The 19,374-nt window shown below is 37.8% G+C and overlaps 1 protein-coding gene across 5 annotated transcripts in view; it reads left to right on the plus strand.

Annotated features, from left to right (window-relative positions):
* The first annotated feature begins 1,164 nt into the window (after positions 1–1,164).
* Positions 1,165–19,374, plus strand: part of ANKS1B (ankyrin repeat and sterile alpha motif domain containing 1B) — an 860,521-nt gene continuing 842,311 nt past the window's right edge. For all 5 annotated transcript variants that reach the window (XM_032493560.1, XM_032493561.1, XM_032493562.1 and 2 more), the window contains exon 1: positions 1,165–1,742. In XM_032493560.1, coding sequence (XP_032349451.1) covers positions 1,609–1,742 — 134 coding nt within the window. In that variant the 5' untranslated portion in view covers positions 1,165–1,608. The remainder of the gene's footprint in view (positions 1,743–19,374) is intronic.

Below are 19,374 nucleotides of genomic sequence, written 5' to 3' on the forward strand. Positions count from 1 at the left end.
TTGTGAAGAAAGTACCTATTACGTCCCCTTCTTCCCAACTGATTATCAACAAGTTAACATTTATGAAGTCTATTCCAAGGGCAAGGGTAAGCACAGGGTGTCACAGGAAGTTTCAAAAGAAAATAAATGCGTGTTCTCCACCACAGGCAAGGAGAGCATCGAACAAAATCAAGCCAACCATGCACAATGAACTGGTGATGACATATGCAAATTAAAGTGGCTCTCTAATCCATGCTCATTTATATTTTTCCCATTGTGAATGTGGAGGAATTTTCATTGAGAGCCTTTTTCCTGGTATTTTCACAAGTCAGCAGATCCTCAACGCCGGACTGAAATATGGGGCTGATTTAAGACCCTAGAAAAAGACCTAGTGGCACAGAAACTAGGATAAAACAAACCTCGTCTTTCTAAGCAAGGGCAGGTCTCAGATGTCTCTGGGAGGTAAGCAGAAGGGCGAAAGGCCGGCCCAGTTGCCTGGACACGGATAGAAGCGGTGGCAGAAGGGCCTCTTCCCAGCATCACCAGCCTCCTCATCCCCGTCATGGAGGATTTTCCTCAAGCATCGTGACTGACCCGAGGCGTGGCGCCCGCCCCGGCCCGACTGAGGAGTCGCAGCGGCGGGGAGAACTCCAGTCCTCACACGGTTAAACGTCTCGCAAGGAGACTGGGGGAGGGAGGGTCCCCGCAGGGTCCCCGCCCCGCCCACGAAAACGAGGAGAGTCTTGTCCCGGCGCCCCACCCCCACCTCCCCACTCCCTTCCGCCCCCCGCCCAACTCTGGATAGACCCACGGGCCACACCTGCGGGCACTCACACGCCCCCCGCGTGCCGACCGCCCAGTGCGCCTGGCCTCCGAGTCGCCGCTGGCGGACCCAGGCCCTCGCCTGCCCTGCCCCAGCCCCGCGCCAGCGCCAGCGCCAGCGCCACAGCCGCCGCCGCCGCCGCCGCCGCCGTCCTCGCACGCGCCCGCCGCGGGTCGTCCGCACCGCTCCGACAAGGGCCGCCGGAGTCGCAGCCACCGCGCTCCTGTCAGCCGTGGGCCACGGACGCCGCCGCCTAAACCGCCGAGCCAGCCGGGCGCGGAAGCTGAGGAGAACCCCGGCTGAGGTGCGCGGGCGCGGCAGCTGAGGAGAACCCCGGCAGCTGAGGAGAACCCCGGCTGAGGCGCGCGGGCCGCCGCAGCCGCCGCGGTCGTTCGTGGCACTCGGGCTCTGACGAGGACGGTCTCCGCCGTCGCCTCCTCCTACCTTCAAGTCCTCACCGTCCTTCTCTCTCTCCTCAGAAGCAACCCGCGTCCCCACCTCCTCACGCCTAACCCGCGGGAACGAGGCCTCGGGAATTCAGGGGAGTGGCTGTGGGGGCGCGTCGCGGCTCCCAGCTCCGCCAGCCCCTCTTCCAAGACATGGTCTGACCCTCGTTGTAAAAGCTGCGCCCCGAAGAGGAGCAGAGTAGTCCTCCCGGCTGGGGGCTGCAGGGATCTCTTGGTGCTGAAGCTCTTGCATTATTTTAGGGTGGGGCGGGGAGGGCCCTGGATTTGGGGGAAGTAGGGGTGGGCGCGGAGGAGGACCCTAAGGGGCAAAGGACTCTGTGAGGGAGTCGGTGAGAGACCATGGGGAAGGACCAGGAGCTGTTGGAAGCTGCTCGAACTGGAAATGTGGCTTTGGTGGAGAAACTCCTGTCTGGCAGGAAAGGAGGGATCCTGGGCGGTGGATCCGGACCCTTGCCCCTGTCCAATCTGCTAAGGTAAGGACCGGAACCAGCTCCGGGTTTACACACCTCGTTGTGCATTGTGATGGGTACGTCCTCCTCATGGTTATTGCACCTGGTGGCTGCCAGCGATTCATTCTTAAATTAGGTAGGGAAACAGAATGTGTGTATGGTGAGGAGGCATGGACCTCCCAGTCAGATTAATGCCTTAGCTGCTTTGAGTATTTTTAAAATAGGCTTCCATCAATGCGTCAGTATCTACTTTTCTTTGAGCTGTGGTGCAGAACTTGTGCAGGTACTAGTGTTGCTGGAGGAATATTGGCGTTCCACACGCTTTCCGTCAATGTTACATATTTTCAGCTTGGAACCCAGCCTTTTTTGGGCTACTTAAATGGAATTTGCAGAGAAGATTTTGCGTGCGTGCAATTATTCTGCAGAAGCTGCAGCCTTTGGTTGCTGCTTCCCTTCTCTTGAAGAAGGCATTTGCTGTGCTGTGGGTTATGATCCCACAAAATGAAGAAAGTGAACCTGCTGGTGAGATGTCATCAGTACAGGGTGTGTGTAAAACTTGATGAGGCAGGTTAGGCAGCCCCAGTAGTACTTTAAGTTACCTGGGCATAACAGAGGGAAACTTGGTTATTATATCTCAGGATGAAGGATGCCTGGTGGAGACTGGGATAGTGTATGTGGAATATACTAGAGGCCTTTTCATGTGAAGGTGTTCCAGGTGAGACTAATATTGCTTGGAGAATTTAAGATGACATTTAAAAAAAAGTCAAGGTCTTTATTCAGCAGGCAACACCTCAGGAATAGCAGGGTTGGTTTGCATATTTTTAAAACAATTAACTTGAAAATTGAATTGATGGGCAAATGAAATCAATTTGTGAGGGAGAAAACCTGAAGAACATTCACTAATAAAATTCAAAGAAGCTCTTATAGTGTCTGAAATCATGGCTATTCAATTTACCCTGGATATTTTTGGAAGCATCGGTCATCATTCATACCTTCATCTTAAAACATCTTAGACAACCCAACTGTACTTGTAAAAATTTTTTTAAGGTCAAGTGTTTTTCTTGGTTTTTAAAAACTGTTCAATGCTACTCTTGACAAGTGCTTAACACAAACTTTTGAGTGATGAGATTGTGTTCTTTACACAATTCTCATGTGTTGTGGTGGTCAGATAATGCAATTATTTGAAGTCCTGGCTAGTGTAAATGAAAATATTTGTATTACAGTGAAATGAATATACTTGGAAAACAGTTGATGGGATTTAAAAAAGCTCTGTATGTGATCATCTAAACTTGTGGACAGTGACATTTTATTAGAATGACAGTTCACTAGTTCACTTCAGAACAGTGAATTTTTATGGGACATTTTTTTCTGTAAGTCTTTGAAGTGATGACTTGTGTGTACTCCCTTGTTAAATAATTTTTACTTTCAATCACAAATAGACAATGTATACATATTTAAGATTATAGCTGTAATAATTGCCCTTTGTCACAGGTACTTTATACAAAAGCAGTTTATTTAGGTGCAGTGTTAAATTGCAGGTAAAATAAATGTTTACTAGCGGATCATATCAGTTATAAATATAATTATGGCTAAAAACCTATATCCTGAAGGAGATTTCTAAAAATAATCAGTTCCTTTGGAAAAACGCTAAAGAATTCTATGAGAATAGTGAGAGCTTCAGTTAATTTCATTGAGATAAATGGTGTTTGAAAAAGCCTATTTTTGTGATAGAACTTAAAGGCATACATCGTTTGAATACCTTCTCGGTTGTGCCATTTTAAAAAAAGAATAGATGTCAAATTTTAGGAATAGAATAGCAGCTATTTAATGTTGGTAAACATTAAATAAAACTTTAGAATTGTGACCCACAACATACTTCATGAGTGAGAGATTTTCTCTTTTGCTGGTTTTGTCAAAAGTAGCAATAGTAGCTCTACAGGGAGAATGCATGTAGAAAACAAAACAAAACAAACCTAGAGAAGTGTGTCATTAGAGTAGTTTGAATCAATTGTAAAAAATTCAAAGTCAAAACCAATAACTTTTAAACTTGCATTTATCTGTCTCATACTGAATAAACAATTAAAACAGTATCTCTGAGGAAAATGAGAATTGAAATTGTATTCTTTGGGTGATCCTTTGCATAAAATGAAGTCACATTTTAATTAGTTGTCACTTTATTTCACAAATGATTGTCATCAAAGTTTTTTCTTACAGGATAGTAAAAAATGCCCCTTTTCCTTAAAACATAATGACACTTTGAAATTTTAAAATATTTTGGAATGAATTATGGATAGGTTTGGTACTCCCTTGCCCTACTTTATTACTTGTGTTGTGTAATAATAGGGTCATATCTTGTGCTAAATGTGTATATCATCTCATTCAATTCTTATATCAGCTTTAGGAGTTTGGTTCTCATTTTCTCAGATGAAGGACTAAGAGTAGGAAGATTAAGAACTTGCCCAAAGTCACATAATTAGTAATGGTAAAGATTTGAAGTTCTGTCATTCAGCTTTGCTTTACTGGGTCTTAAGTCTTATTTATTGAATCTGTTTTATTCGCAAAAGCTTAAGGCACATGGCCAATTTAGATAGTCTAATCTGAACACTTTTTTGTTATAAATAACAATTTAATTTAAAAATCCTTAAATTTTGTTCTTTTTTCTTTCTAATTAAAAAAAATCTCGTGACTGCCCTTTGAGGGATTACTAGATAAGAACTTTTTTAAAGATGCTTTTGATTACATATTACCTACTGAGTGAGTAATAGCTGTGTGATGGGGAATCAGGTGTGTTTGGGTGCACTGCAATTTTTAGCAAAAGTAAGAATGACCTTGAATAATTATGAGTATCTCTCTAACCTTCACTAAAGTGGTAATAGTAATAGTATCTATCATTTAGGGTTGTTGTAAGAATTAAATGAGGTAAACAGAAATGAATGCAGAGCATTTAGCACATTGGTGTTCATCATTGTGCTTTTATTTCTCACACAACCCTAAAAGACTTGACTGTGTTTCTTGAGGCCTTAATTACTAAGCCTTACTTGGCTTCATATTGTACTCGGAGTAAATTTCTATAGTAAGTTTTCCATTAGAATCACAGAATCTTCAGATAGAAAGGTACCTTTTAATCCACCTTCTTACCTAGAGTAGTTACCTTTAACATCCTTTACCAGTTAGTTATCCCAGTCCTGTTAAACCCTCCAGTGACTAGTTCCATCCATTCCATTTTTTGACAGCTCTCATTATTTAAAAAAATTCATCTTCTATTGAGCTGAAATCTGCCTCCCTGCAATTTCCAGCAGTTGGTACTAGTTTGGCTTTTTGGGTCAATATAAGATAGTCTAGTTCATCAACCAAGGCAGTTCTTCAGGTGCATGCATTTAGCTATGTTGTTTTCTTATAAATCTTTTTTTTTCCTCAAAATTTCATCAACCTGTTGTCATGTAGCAAAAAAAGGTGTTAAGAACTTACATTTTCATACTTTTCACTACCCTCTTTGTCCTGTTTGCATATTCTCAAATTTTGCAATGACCCTCTTCAAATGTGGTGACCAGAAACAAGATGCACTAGATGTCGTTTGACCAGTGTAGAATATACTGGGACTTGATATACTATTGAATTTTAAAAAGTTACAAAAACAGCATTTGTAGTGTGATCCTTTTCTTAAGAAAGACTAAGTGTGTGTGATCATTTACAACATACATTAAGAAGTCTGCAATGATAAACACCAGAATGTAAATAGTGTTCATTGTTGAGTGGTGGAATTGTGGATGATCTCTGTTTGTTTGCTTGTTTTTGTTTATCTACATTTTCCAATATTCTACAATGAACATGTATTGTGTAATGAAAATAAAATAGCAGATATTTGAAACATGACATAATGAAATTATTATCTCTTTATTATTGATCTAAAATCTACCTTAGGACAGGTCAAGATTTTTTGAGCTAAACAGTGCATTTGGTTCACATTGAGCACATAGTCAGTTAAAACTTCCAGATATTTTTTTTTTCCCAATGACCTGTCAAGCCATGGTTCCTCTATCTGGTATTTGTAAAAGTGTTGGTTAAACTTAAATTATTCCTATTATATTAATCTTACTTGTTTTAACTTATATTTATAATATATCTAGATCTTTTTCACTCCTGAGTCTGTCTTCTGGAATATTAAATTCTCTGCATCATCTGTAGATTTAATAAGCATGTTTGCTGTAACTGGAATTCAACACACCATATATATTGTAAAGAACCTCCGTTCAGCTTAGTATAAATTTAAAAGTGGCAATCTTTATGTATGGTCTTTCTTCCAACATTGAAGCCACTTAATAGAGCTATCAGCCAGTTATTTCTCTCCAGTATACCTGTTTGAACATTTTGAGGTATTTTATCCATTGTCTTTCTAAATTCAGGCTATCTTCTGTTTATAGCATTCCTTTGATCTGCCCCTTTAGTACTGTAAATTCTACCAAAATTAGGCTACTTTGTTATAACTTGTTTCTTGTAGTGGACCTTGACACAGATTCCTTCTATTCCCTTGTATCTAATTCTTTTGGGTCTGGAGATATATATATATATATATTTTGGTCATTTGATTCCCTTTATTAGAAACAGTAATGACATTTGAATGTTAACAGTTTAGGTAGAGAATGGAAGAGATACCTGAGTATGGGTTTCTGAAATCTTACTTGTGGATACTTACATTCATTTAAAGCAGCTCAGTGTATCTTATGATCTCTGTCAGTTTGGAGCTTCAGTAATCTAACATTATTTGTTTATCCTTTCTGATTTGAAAATGATTCTCACTAGGGAAGATAGTAACAAAACAGAAATTGGGAAGAATCAGATTCTTGGTGTTGTTAGATGTCATAGGAAATTCTCTTGTGGTTTAAAACCATCTACAGTTTTACTTTTAGTCTGTCAGAGCTTAAGGTTACATTAGCTGTCACAGCAGTGAACTTTTATACCTCCCTTCTTTTTTTCAAACTTAACTGAAAAGGGCATTAGCTTTTTTCCAGGACAAGTATATACTTCTCTTCTGTGTTTATATTCAGTTATACTCCTCATCACCCTCTTTCATCCTTAAAAAATCTAAACTCATCAGAGCTCATCAGAGTACTCAAATTGAGTTGCCTTCCTCCTTTTCTTCCTTCATATTATATGTGAAAATTTCCTTTATTTAACATATCTTTCATGAGACAGCTGCAAAGCCTTTAAAATCTATTCCTTTGGCACAATTGCCTTTTAATCTAAACAAAAATATTTCCCGTTTAAACTACATTAAATTATTTCTTTTTTAGTGAGTTTAGGTTAAGAATTATTTGTATTTTAATGTAGTAAAAAGTTTGTTAATGCCTCAGATTTACTTGATTTTCTTAATGAGTCAAGGACTATGTGAAGTGTATTTAGTAAATTCTTGTTGAACATAAAGAATCCAGTTCTCAAGATCCCCATGTGAAAAAAATCAGTAAGAACTGAGGGAAAAATAATCTTCTGGTCACCAAAGACATATAAACCAGCGAGCTTATACATTTTTCAGATATAAGATTCAATGCATGAAGTTTTTGGTGATGGGTACAAGGAGATAAGAGGCAACCTGAAGTATTGTAATTTTCACAACTATTTGAGCAATTGTGGTTATTGGAACTCTGATATAAGATACTCACTGCCAGGGAAACTGCATTGGTTAAATGGAATAAATCACAAATAGAGCAGTTAAACTGCACGAAAATGTTCTATCTATAAAAATAGTCAAGTTGCAAGTGGGTTATCTATTTTAGATAGTAATGATGTTTGAAGCAGTGATTGCACCATTATGTTCAGGGAGCTGTGTCTGCCAGAGTGAACAGTGCCAGCTGCATGATGGGGAGTGAGGAGAGAGGAGAGGGAATTTTGGTATTGACCTCTTTCTCAACTAAAGGGTTTTCAGCTCCCTCTTCAAAACTGTGAGGCTGATGTGTAGCAGGGAATTAGGACAACCAGCTGGTGACTACTCAGCTTGTACATTTTTACATCGCCCAATTTCTTGTGCATCTCAGTGGCTTCTTACACTTGCAGAAGAGTGAAGCAGGTCTTCACTGACATTAATGCAGAAGCTTACGGTACTCAGTAGTGCACCTACTGGCCTTAGCAATTTAACCTCTTAGGTGACAGTACACACAATTTGATTAGTTCAGTGATATACTGAAATAATTTATTTAATTATACATTTGAGGTAATTTTGGAAAATTCTGTCAAAGAGCCTATTATAGAACCTTCTTTCTGAGTATTTAACTAGAAATGGAAGCTGACTGTAATTCAAGGGTTAGAAAAGATTAATTTCAACCTACATAACCTGAAGCTATTTAACATTTGATGCATTTTAATGTGTCTTTGGTTTCCATTTTGAACATTTTGCAGCATAGTTACAATTAATTAAAATATGATAAGTTCTGGTTATTCATTATATATTGATATAAGAGATTATTTTGTATTTGGAAAAGCAGGAATTTGCACAGAAGACTCATCTGTCTTCCAGTTCTTTCTCTTGTATGTGATGACATGGTTGTGTAAACCATATGGCAGGCAGAGGCACAATGCCAGTTGACAACCCGATGCATTCTTTTTTTTTTTTTTTTTTTGGAGAGGGGAAGTAATTAGGTTTGTTTATTTATCTGGTTATAGTGGAGGTACTGGGGATTGAACCCAGGACCACATACATGCTAAGCATGCGCTCTACCACTTGAGCTATACTCTCCCCACCCATGCATTCTTAACACAGATCTAAGAACTCTTCTTAGAGTCTAGTTTTTTTCTTTGAGTCAATAGGACAGCAAGTGAATTCTGCATTTGTGTTAAACCTGAATGAGGCTTGAAATTGTGTTATTTTTGAAGGTGGATCAGAATATATGGTCAAAGGATAAATTTTGTTTTCCTCTTTCTTCTGTAGTCTCCAAAGAGTGTTTATCTCTGGGAATGTTTTTTATAGATAGTGCTTTATTATTTAACAGCTTTTCTTCATGAATCTGTCTATAAAATGAATTTTGATTTAGTTTTGCTATAGAGTTATTTGGATTCTATTATGTTGCGAGAGCAGCTTTGTTTAAAGTGCTTAATTACTTCTAGTTAAGTGAGCTGAAACAATTGGCCTAAACTTGTCAGCACTGTTTGATCAGATTGGATCAAATCTTGACTGATGGTTGTGGGCATAAACAGCCAACCTCATTTCTTGCTGCCTGCTTGATATTTCTGTTCCCCACACCACATTTCCTTTAACCCTTCCTGCCCAAATTTGTTTTTCCAGAAAGAAAGCCTCTTCTTCATTTTAATTAGTACAAGTTCACCCTGGCTCTAGTTTTTGTGCCTACTGTCCCTCTCCAAGTGTAGCAGATTTTTTGTGAGGAGTGGAGTTGGGATGGACTGTGTAAAGTGAGAAGCAGATTAAGAAGAACAAAAATTGGACCTTCAAAATCGAGGAGTTTACAAAGTTTGCTTTCATCATCTCTAGTTTCCTGCCTACCTCTAATTTCTCCTCTAACCTCATGGATTCAGTGCCCTTGGGTCTTTTTTAATCGTACTCACCTCTCCCCCTACCACAAACTACTTGTGGGTGCTGACAATTCATACTTAAGTGTGATTGATTTGTAAAGGTGTTTAGGAAGAGGAAGCTCTTTCAGTATTTTCATTTAAAGAGGAAACAAAACTTTAGGCCAAAATACTGGAGCTGTAGAACTCTAGTGGCAGAGTTGATGGAGTGGATTTTTCAGATTTGCAAGAGTGGGTTGGATAAAGGTGACCGTTTATCCTTTCTTCTTATAAGGCTGATGCTGTAGAAGGGTAAAGGGATTTGATTAGCGACAAGAGAAATAGGATAGAATAGGCTGGTGCTGGAAAGGCCTTTTCTTTTTGCTACTTATTTAGTCTCTAGAACTTTTTATTGGGTATCTGTCATATACCCATCCTAGATATCAGCATACGGTATATCATTTGTCTGTTTCCTGAAGTTATTCCTCAGGTATATATTTATTATGATGAAGATATAGAACAGAATTGTATAAGAGCTTTAATAACTAATGTGGTTTAAGATTCAAATTCTTTTACATGCATTTTCTTGTTATTAAAAAAATTATGTTGCAAGTTGACTCAGTATCTAGGTTATTTCATAAATCTATGTTTCATTACAGGGGAGGAATTTGAAGTTCTGACCCCTGGATTCCAATTAGTGTTCTTCCACATTAAACTTTTTTTTTTCCCCCCAAACTACTAGTCACTTTGAATCTTTGTTTGGTACTTCTAGTTATTAATATGCATTTGAAATATTTTATGTATCATATAAATATGCTAAATATAGTATCCTGTGTTTTGAATACACTAAAAAACTACTGTAATTACTTACAAAATAAACCCTGTTTTGTATAGATATTTAACTGCTAGTATGGAGGCATGGGAGTGAGTGGGAGTGTGCTTAGGGGAAGCAGTAGGAATTATGCAGAGATGTTCCTTGGCATGGTAAACCCTAGTGGTGAGGTAGCCTAGAACATAGTTGCTTCCTGTTGGCTTGCTTTCACTAGTGACCAGAGTGGTCTGTTACTCTGAAGTTTCACAGAAACTTTGGAGACATAATGTGAATGTGAAGAATTACAAACAAGTAGTTGTAGAATAATAGGACAATATTTAACAAAGAATTAAAATGCAGTGTGATATGTGCTGTAATGGAAGTACCAAACAATGCTACAGGAATGGCAGAAGCAAGGAGATACCTTTAATTCTATCTGGAGGAGTCGTCAGGGAAAACTTCAGAGAGGAGGTGATTCTTGTTGGATGAGTAGGAGTTTGTCAGGCTGACAGTTTAGGGAAGAGCATTTCAGACAGAAGGAGCAGTAGATTTAATAACAGTGTGTGAAAATGTAGAATATATATAATTTGGGGTATTAGAAGTAGTTTGATACAGAGCATGGATAAGAGGTAAGTCTGGAGATCAAAGGACTTGTGTGCTGCCCTTAGGAGTTTGAATTTTAATCTGAAGGCCATGGAGATCCATTGACTTTTCTTTTTTTCCAAATTTTGATATGTTACTTATTCACTTAGGATAATAGCATGACTGTGTTTCGAAAAGTTGGGTAAAAGAAATAAAAATCATTCCAATCTTACTGCTAACACAATTTTTTCCTATGTATGTTTAATGTAGTTGTTATTAGATGAAGCATACAATTTGAATCCTGAATTTTTCACTTAATGGTATGTCAAACTTTTTCAATTTTCTTACAAAATCTTTATAATCGTATTTTAAATCACATGGTAGTCTTCCATTTAATGCAGAATTTTCATATATCTTCTCCATCAGAATCTCTTCTGGTTATTTGTTAAACATATGCATTCCTTGTTCCCATTAGATCTACTAGGTTAGAAATTTTGAGTATAATGTCTTGGAATATGCATTTTATAAACTTTCCTAGGTGATTGTTATGTACTCTATATCGTGTGAGAACCTCTGATCTGGTGATATATATACATTACGTAAACATTCCCTTAATACTAGATAAATTGATGATTTTTAAACTTATTTATTATTATTATAAGTAATGTTATGATGAACATTGTTATACAAACCACTTTTTTCATAAAATTATATTCTTACTATACATTTCTAGAAATGGAATTGCTATGCTAAAAGCATATTGCTATTGCTATTATTGATTCCATATTTATATATGGGGTAAAAGAGGAAAAATACTGAATAACTTGCCCAAAGTTACAAAGCTAGTAAGTGATAGATCCAGGATTGAAATTCAGGTCTTTCTGACCCCAGATATCTTTCTATTGTGCCATATTGCTTCCTTGTTCCATAGGGACCAGTGTATATCCTGGGTTAAAATATGAAAATACCAATATGTTTCCAGTATGTAAATAGATACATTTTCTACAAAATTACGTAATACTGTATTTCAGTTCGTACATAGTTCAGTTATTTTTGCTTGTATTCATCACAGAATTCCACATTATAGGCAGTATTTTGTTTACATTTGTTTCTTGATGGCACATAAACAGTAAACTGAATTCAATGCTAAGTTAGTTAAAGATTTTTAAAAATATTTATCTGTCAGTCATTTTCACCTTAAAATAGGGTGGAATTGTTTTATCCCAAATTTCTTGGGCAGCTGATGTTTTATAACTTCTGTTGTCTTCGAAGGTGGTTTAATAACTTGCCCATCCCATGTTTTTGGATAGGTGCGATTTATAGTTCCTCATTTTTTCTCTCTCACAAGAAGGAAGAAAATAGAGTGTTTACCATAGTCCTCATTTAATAAGCTTTATAATTTGTCTCTTTTAAGCTGATAAATCTGAGCTCATAGTTTTTAACTGAGCTCATTGTTAACTCAGAGACTTCATCAAATCTTGTGTTAGGCTGTGTAAAAAACCCGAGGCACCAGGCAGTTTGTTTTTAGAACCTCCTCCTCCCCTCTTTCTGTGCATCTCTGTCCCTTTTCAAAGCCTTTCTTCCTTTCTTGGCTCTGAGGCATTCTTTGACTTCTTTTACCTGGAACTTAGAACTCTCATTTAGTTTTATCCTATACCAACAAAAAGTTTTCTATACTGCATTTTATTCTTTCATGCCTTAGATCTCCATTTTCAAAAATAGCAAATAGCATAGTAGAAAGAAGCAGCAGGATGTAATGGAAAAAGTCTGAATCTTGAGTTTGAATGAAAACTCTGCCATTGAATGGATTTTTGGCCCTGGGGAAGTTATTTAACTTCTTTGGGCTTCAGTCTCCTTATTTATAAAGTGGGGATAATAATATTTATCTTGTAGAGTTGTAATAATTAAAGATAATTTAGATAAAGAAGTATCTAGCACAGTACTTGTCATGTAGGAGGACTCAAATACATGTTTTTCTTATTACTAAGACATTAGTGGCCATGCAAGGAATAACTGTATAGATTTTATGAGTATATTTATTTGAATGGAAACTTTGGGATATTTGCATTTTTTATAGGTAACTTCTTTAAGGGCATTGTCTTAACCTAAATCTTTAATGGTACAAGCACCAAGACAGGCTATTGGGAAAATGTATTTGTCCAGTGTTCCTCTGATTCCAGAGATAGGGATTACTTTTTCCTGCCTACTTTTAGGAGTGGTACTGGTCACCAAAGATTTAGCATTTGTTCTTACCTTCTGCATTCTTCAGAAAGATAATTTGAACAGAGAGAGATTGTATGCTGTTGGAGTTGTATATGCTGTGCTATAATCCATGAGGTGAATTGGTTTCTAATAAGCCTGTCATTAATATTTTCCTTATCTTTCTTTTAAATCAGTATTGACAGATATTTTGAGGATGTGTACTATGATTTCAGCATGGTGATGATTTTGGAGGATAGAACATAGACTTCTCTTTAGGCCCTTATAAAAGTTACACACACAGATAAAGCTAACTATACAGTAGTATCTAATTTTACTAGGGTATGAAAGCTAATAAATTCAGCTTTTTCTTCAGATTAGTCCAGTGTCAACATTTGGCTCCCATCTTCCATTACATAACAGTGTAGGATCTGAATCTGACCATGAATCAGGCTTAAGTAATTCTTTAAGGGCTGAAGATAGAACTACATACTCTCAAATACTTTCTTTTAAAATTTTTTAAAAAATAATCGCATACTTGTGGAAGCGCTGGAAGTACAATTCAAAGAACTGTATCTTTTTCTGAACCATTGGAGAGTAAGTTGTGAACCTAATGCCCTATCACCCCAGAATACTTTTGTATTTAGTTGTTTCCTAAAAACAAGGATATTTCCGTATATAACCATAGCACATCCACTAAAATCAGAAAATGACCACCAGACCCCATTCAAGTTTTGGCAGTTGTCCCAATGATATGCATCATTGGGATCCAGTTCAAAATCACCCATTACGTTACTCAGTACACCCTTAATTTTCTTTGTATGGGACAGTTTCTTAGTCTTTTCTTGACTTTTATGACCTTGACACTTTTCAAAGACTATAGGCTAGTTATTTTGTAAAATATCCCCCAATTTGGGCTTTCCTGATGTTTTCTCATGCATCTCTGGTTAAATCACAGAGGGGTGCTGTCTTCTTTTCATTGCATCCTATCAAGTGGCATGTGATTTTGATTTGTGCTATTGCTGATAATGTTCTCTTTAATCACTTGCTAAAAGCCCAGTGGTGTCTGTCAGGTTTCTATTTATACAATTACTCTTTTTCCCTTTGAAATAACTGTTTTGTGGGGAGGTACATTTAACCTATTTGAATATCCCATTCCTCATCAAACTTCCTTTTATTCATTTATTTATAAGGCATAAGGCATACTTCAGAGGTACTGAGGGTTCAGTTCCAGATCACGACAGTAAAGCGAGTCACATGAATATGTTGGTTTCCCAGTGCGTACCAAAGTTATGTTTACCCTATACTATAGTCTATTAAGTATGCAATAGCATTGTGAATATGTACATACCTTAATTAAAAATATTTTATTGCTAAAAATGCTAAATGTCATCTGAGACTTCAGCAAGTTGTAATCTTTTGGCTGGTGGAAGATCCTGCTTCAGTGTTGATGGCTGCTGACTGATCAGGGTGGTGTTTGCTGAAGGTTGGGGTGGCTATGGCAATTTCTTAAAATAAGACAACAATGAAGTTTGACACATCAATTGACTCTTCCCTTCACAAATGATTTCTCTGTAGATTTCTGTGCTTTCTATGTATTTTATAGCATTTTACCCACAATAGAACTTCTTTCAAAACTGGAGTCAGTCCTCTCAAAACCTGCTGCTGCTTTATCAACTAAGTTTATGTAATATTTTAAATTCTTTGTTGTACTTCCAACAGTTTTCATAGCATCTTCACCAGGAGTAGATTCTGTTTCAAGAAACCACTTTCTTTGCTCATTATAAGAAGCAATTTCTCAGTCTGTTCCAGGTCTAACATGAGATTGCAGCAATTCAGTCACATCTTTAGGCTCCACTTCTAATTCTTGCTATTTTCACATCTGTAGTTACTTCCTCCACTGAAGTCTTGAACCCCTCAGTAAGCCATAAGGGTTGGAATCAGCTTCTTCCAAATTATGGTTCATGTTGATATTTTGACCTCTTCCGATGAATCATGAATGTTTTTACTGGCATCCAGAAGGTTGAATCCTTTCTAGAAGGTTTTCAATTGACTTTGCCCAGATCTATAAGAGAAATTACTCTCTGTGGCAGCTATATCCTTACAGAATGTATTTCTTAAATAATAAGATTTGAAAGTTGAAATTACTCCTTGATCTGTGGGCTGCAGAATGGATGTTGTGTTAGCAGGCATGAAAACAAAATTAATCTCATTTTACACCTCCATCAGAGCTCTTGGATAGCAGTTGCATTGTCATTGAGCAGTAATATTTGGAAAGGAATCTTTTTTTCTGAGCAGTGGGTCTAAAGAGTGGGCTTAAAATATTCAGTAAACCATGTTGTAAAGAGGTGTGCTGTAATCCAGACTTTCTTGTTCCATTTATAGAGCATAGACAGAGCAGATTTGGCATAATTCTTAAGGGTCCTAGTATTTTTGGAATGGTAAATGAGCACTGACTTCAATTTAAAGTTACCAGCTGCATTAGCTCCTAACAGGAAAGTCAGCCTGTCCTTTGAAGCTTTGAAGCCAGACGTTGAATTTATCCTTTCTAGCTATGAAAATCCTTTATTGTCTTCCAATAAAGGCTGCTTTGTCTACAATGAAAATCTTGTTTAGTGTAGCCACCTTCATTAGTTATTTTAGTTAGATCTTCTGGATACCTTGCTGCGGCTTCTACATCAGCACTTGCTGCTTCACCTTGCTTTTATGTTATGGAGATAGTTTATTTCCTTAAACCTCATGAACCAGCCTCTGCTGGCTTCACACTGTTCTTCTGCAGCTTTCTCAGCTCTCTCTCAGCTTTCATAGAATTGAAAAGAGTTAGGGTCTTGCTCTGGATTAAGCTTTGACTTAAGAGAATGTTGTGGCTCATTTGATCTTCTGTCCAGATCACTAAAACTTTCCTTTTATCAGCGATAAGGCTGTTTTGCTTTCTTATCATTTATGATTACTGGAGTGGAACTTTAAATTTTCTTCAAGAACTTTTTCTTTTCATTTACAACTTGGTTGCTGCTTGATGCAAGAGGCCTAGCTTTTGACTTATCCCAGCTTTTGACATGTGTCCTCACTAAGCTTAATCATTTCCTAGCTTTTGATTTCAAGTGAGAGATGTGTGACTCATCCTTTCTCTTGAATACTTAGAGGCCATTGTAAGGTTATCAACTGGCCTAATTTCAGTATTGTTGTGTCTCAGAGAATATGGAGGCCCAAGGAGAGGGAGAGAGATACGAGAATGGCCAGTTTTATGAAGCAGTGAGACCATCCACATTTCTCTTTTAAGTCTACTGTCTTATATGGGTGTGGTTCATGGCACCCCAAAACAATTACGATAGTAACATGAAAGATCACTGATTACAAATCACCATAACAAATATAATAATAATGAAAAAGTTTGAAATATTGAGAGAATTACCAAAATGTGACACAGAGACACAAAGTGAGCAAATGCTGTTGGAAGAAATGGCACTGATAGACTTGTTTGACACAGGATTGCCACAGACTTTCAATTTGTAAATAATGTAGTATCTGTGAAGTGCAATAAAATGAAGTACAAAAAAATGAGATATGCCTGTATATAAGTATAGGCTCATGGTTTATTATTTTATTGCATGGGTTATAATGCATTACTGACACTGTTAATTTTGATACTTTAATTGTCCCAGATTTATCCAGTACAAGTCCTTTAAGGCTGATTTCTTTGCATCATTTCTTTGCTTTTGGCATCATAAAATATTCCAGGACTCATCTTTCTTTGCATCACTCCTGGCCCAGCCATATCTCCAAGAAACCATAGTTCTTTTTATTGGAAAATGATCATTAGAAGCTAAGATTTGGGTGCCAAGTGTGCTCCTTGCTTTTGGAGTGTCACCTCTCTAAGATTTTCTCTGCTAGGGAGTAAAAAATTTATATATGTTTACATACAGAAATACACATATTTACATCTATATCTATATATGTATTGCAATCCGTGAGTTTACAGTGATATGGCTAATTCTAGTCCAACTTCACAGGCAGGATTCATTTTAGTTTTTCCCTTCCTATATTTATAACTTCCCTTTTCAGTAGTGAAAATCTTGGCTTCTCCTTAGTACATATACTTACTTGATAAATCCCTCTGTATGTAACCAGTTCCCCTCTCTATTGTCATACCTTCCCTGTGTCATTGCCCTCCTTATTCTACTCACGCTCTGCCACCCTTGCTAGGCTGTCTCCTACATAGGCACCCTCTTGTCCTTTTCAGGCTCTGATTCCTTATGCCAGTTGGCATCTACAGAGAGATATCTTTTTTATTTTGCTTGAGGTCTAATCCCCCTGCACTTGGTGTGACCCTTATGTGGGCATGGCCTCTTCACCATTTGGACTCTGACACCCCATGTTAGGATGTTCCCCTCTGCCACTACCATGCAGACACCCTTCTTGCCCTTTTGGGCTGTGATCCTCTCATATCATCCACCCTGCTATGGGGATGCCCTCCCCAGGTTGCCTAAGCTGTGACACCCCACAGTCAGCTGTCCCCAATATGGGCATCCTTCTCCCCTGGCTTGGGCTTTGTCACTTCACTGTAGGCAACTGCAGCTTCCCTCTTTCCTCTGGTGTGGATGCCTGCTTTTCTCTGCCCTTCTTAATGGCTTTAGGGACTGAATTATTCAGGAGGAGAAAGGAAATGAGTAGAAAGAAAAAGAGAAGAGTGAAAGAGGAAGTGGAAGAGGAGAGTAAATAATGCTCTTATTATCGATGATGATATTACTCCTACTACTCCTACTACTCCCACCACCACCACCACCACCACTACTACCACTACTTCTACTACTACTAATCTCTCCAAGTCAGCAATGCCTGTACCCTTGTACTGGAAGAAAATCAGGCTTTGGGTATTTAAGAATTCTAAGTAACATGGAGATTATGACCAAAGCTTGAGTACTGTGTGGCAGTTCTCCTGAACACTGTCTCTCTTTGCATTTTGGAGGACAGATGATGAGAATTTGATAGGTTGGTCAGCACTTTGCATTTTTATGAGTTTTTCTTTTATGTATGTTGTTGTGGATTTGTAGTAGGCCTCCAGATTGACTGAGAGACAGAAAATCTTTATATATTTTTTGCTCTGTTTAGCTAAAGTCTTTATCATAATTGTCAGTGAAATGCATTCTCAAGAATTTCAGTAAGATGATGATATTGCAGAAAAAAGAGTTATAAAAGCACTGTCATTTGCTAAGGGAGTTGAGTTTGCAGAATTTGATAGAGATAAGGATTTCAGCAAGTAGGTTTTTCTTGTTATATGATATTCCCATTATGATTTTTAAGATGTTACAAATACATTATATTAGGAAATAGACCAAGTATATTTTAAAATAGGATAAATCTGCACTGGCCTTACAAAAATGATTTTTGCTCCAAATGAACCAAGATAGGAGGTAATTCATACTGGGTATCTCCCAGACTTTAAATTATTGCCAGGAATCCATAATTCCTTGAAACAAATCTGAGACAATGTCCAGGAAGCTCTTTAATAAGCATTTGATATAGCTGAGAAATACCCTCCTTATTTGCAAAAGGTGGGAAGAAAATAATTGGGAACATTTCAGAAATAACTCATTGCAGTTCTATTCTGTATTTTGAAAGACCATTCAGATTTTCATGACAAGTCCAAGAAAAAATAAGCAGCAGGCAGTATTATCAATTGCTGCTCTCCTTTTCTAGGTCTGGGAAAACAAGTTCAATGGAAAGATGATTAGAATTTTGTTTTTACTACCTCATAAGGGAAGCAAAGAGGCCTGGATTTAAACAACATACTTACTGTGGAGGATAATATACGGGGATCTGAAGAGATCATGATTCCTACTCTTTTCTTACCTTCTTATCTTTTCTTATCATCAGCAGCACCTCTAATAACATATGACCTTTTCATAGTATCCCTTTTTGTATCTTGGCTTTCTATTTTTATGGATTTCTTGAGCTTTTATAGAAATCGTTCTTGAACTTTGCGGTTTGTGACATTTGGTAGCAGAACGTGGGAGTATACAGAGTATTCTACCCATTCCTACCTATTCAGAATCCTTCCAAAACTCTTGAATCTGGGATTGACACATATTTTCTCAGCAGTGTATTCCATACATTGTTTCTGTGATGGAAAGCAGTTGAGGAAAAGAGTACAAGATCCATGTCTAATGTAACCTTCCTCAGAAGTCTTGCTTGCTTGCTCTTTACAGGGAAATAGGAGTTTAAAGGACTATACAAATCTTGTAGAATCAAGGAAAAGTTGAACTGCCAGGAGTTGGAAAGACCAGGAATCAAGGCAGCAAGGATCAGGCAGACAGGATTGTGTAGCATATATTAGGGGCTGCTGGATCTCTTTGGGATCCTCGTGGTTGGGGGGCGGAAAGTGACAAAATCTCAGAAAAAGGGCATGCGGAAAAAAATGTATTACCTTGACTATTTTGTGAACTTCTTGAGAGAATACACCCAGACCAGAAGTCTTTCTTCACCTTATTTTTCCTATTTCCTGAATATTCTTCCCTCACTCCTTTAAAGAGCCAGAATACTGTGTGATACAATTGGGCACCTTGTCCAGGA

The sequence above is a fragment of the Camelus ferus genome, chromosome 12 (assembly GCF_009834535.1).
Source record: "Camelus ferus isolate YT-003-E chromosome 12, BCGSAC_Cfer_1.0, whole genome shotgun sequence".
Taxonomy (NCBI): domain Eukaryota; kingdom Metazoa; phylum Chordata; class Mammalia; order Artiodactyla; family Camelidae; genus Camelus; species Camelus ferus.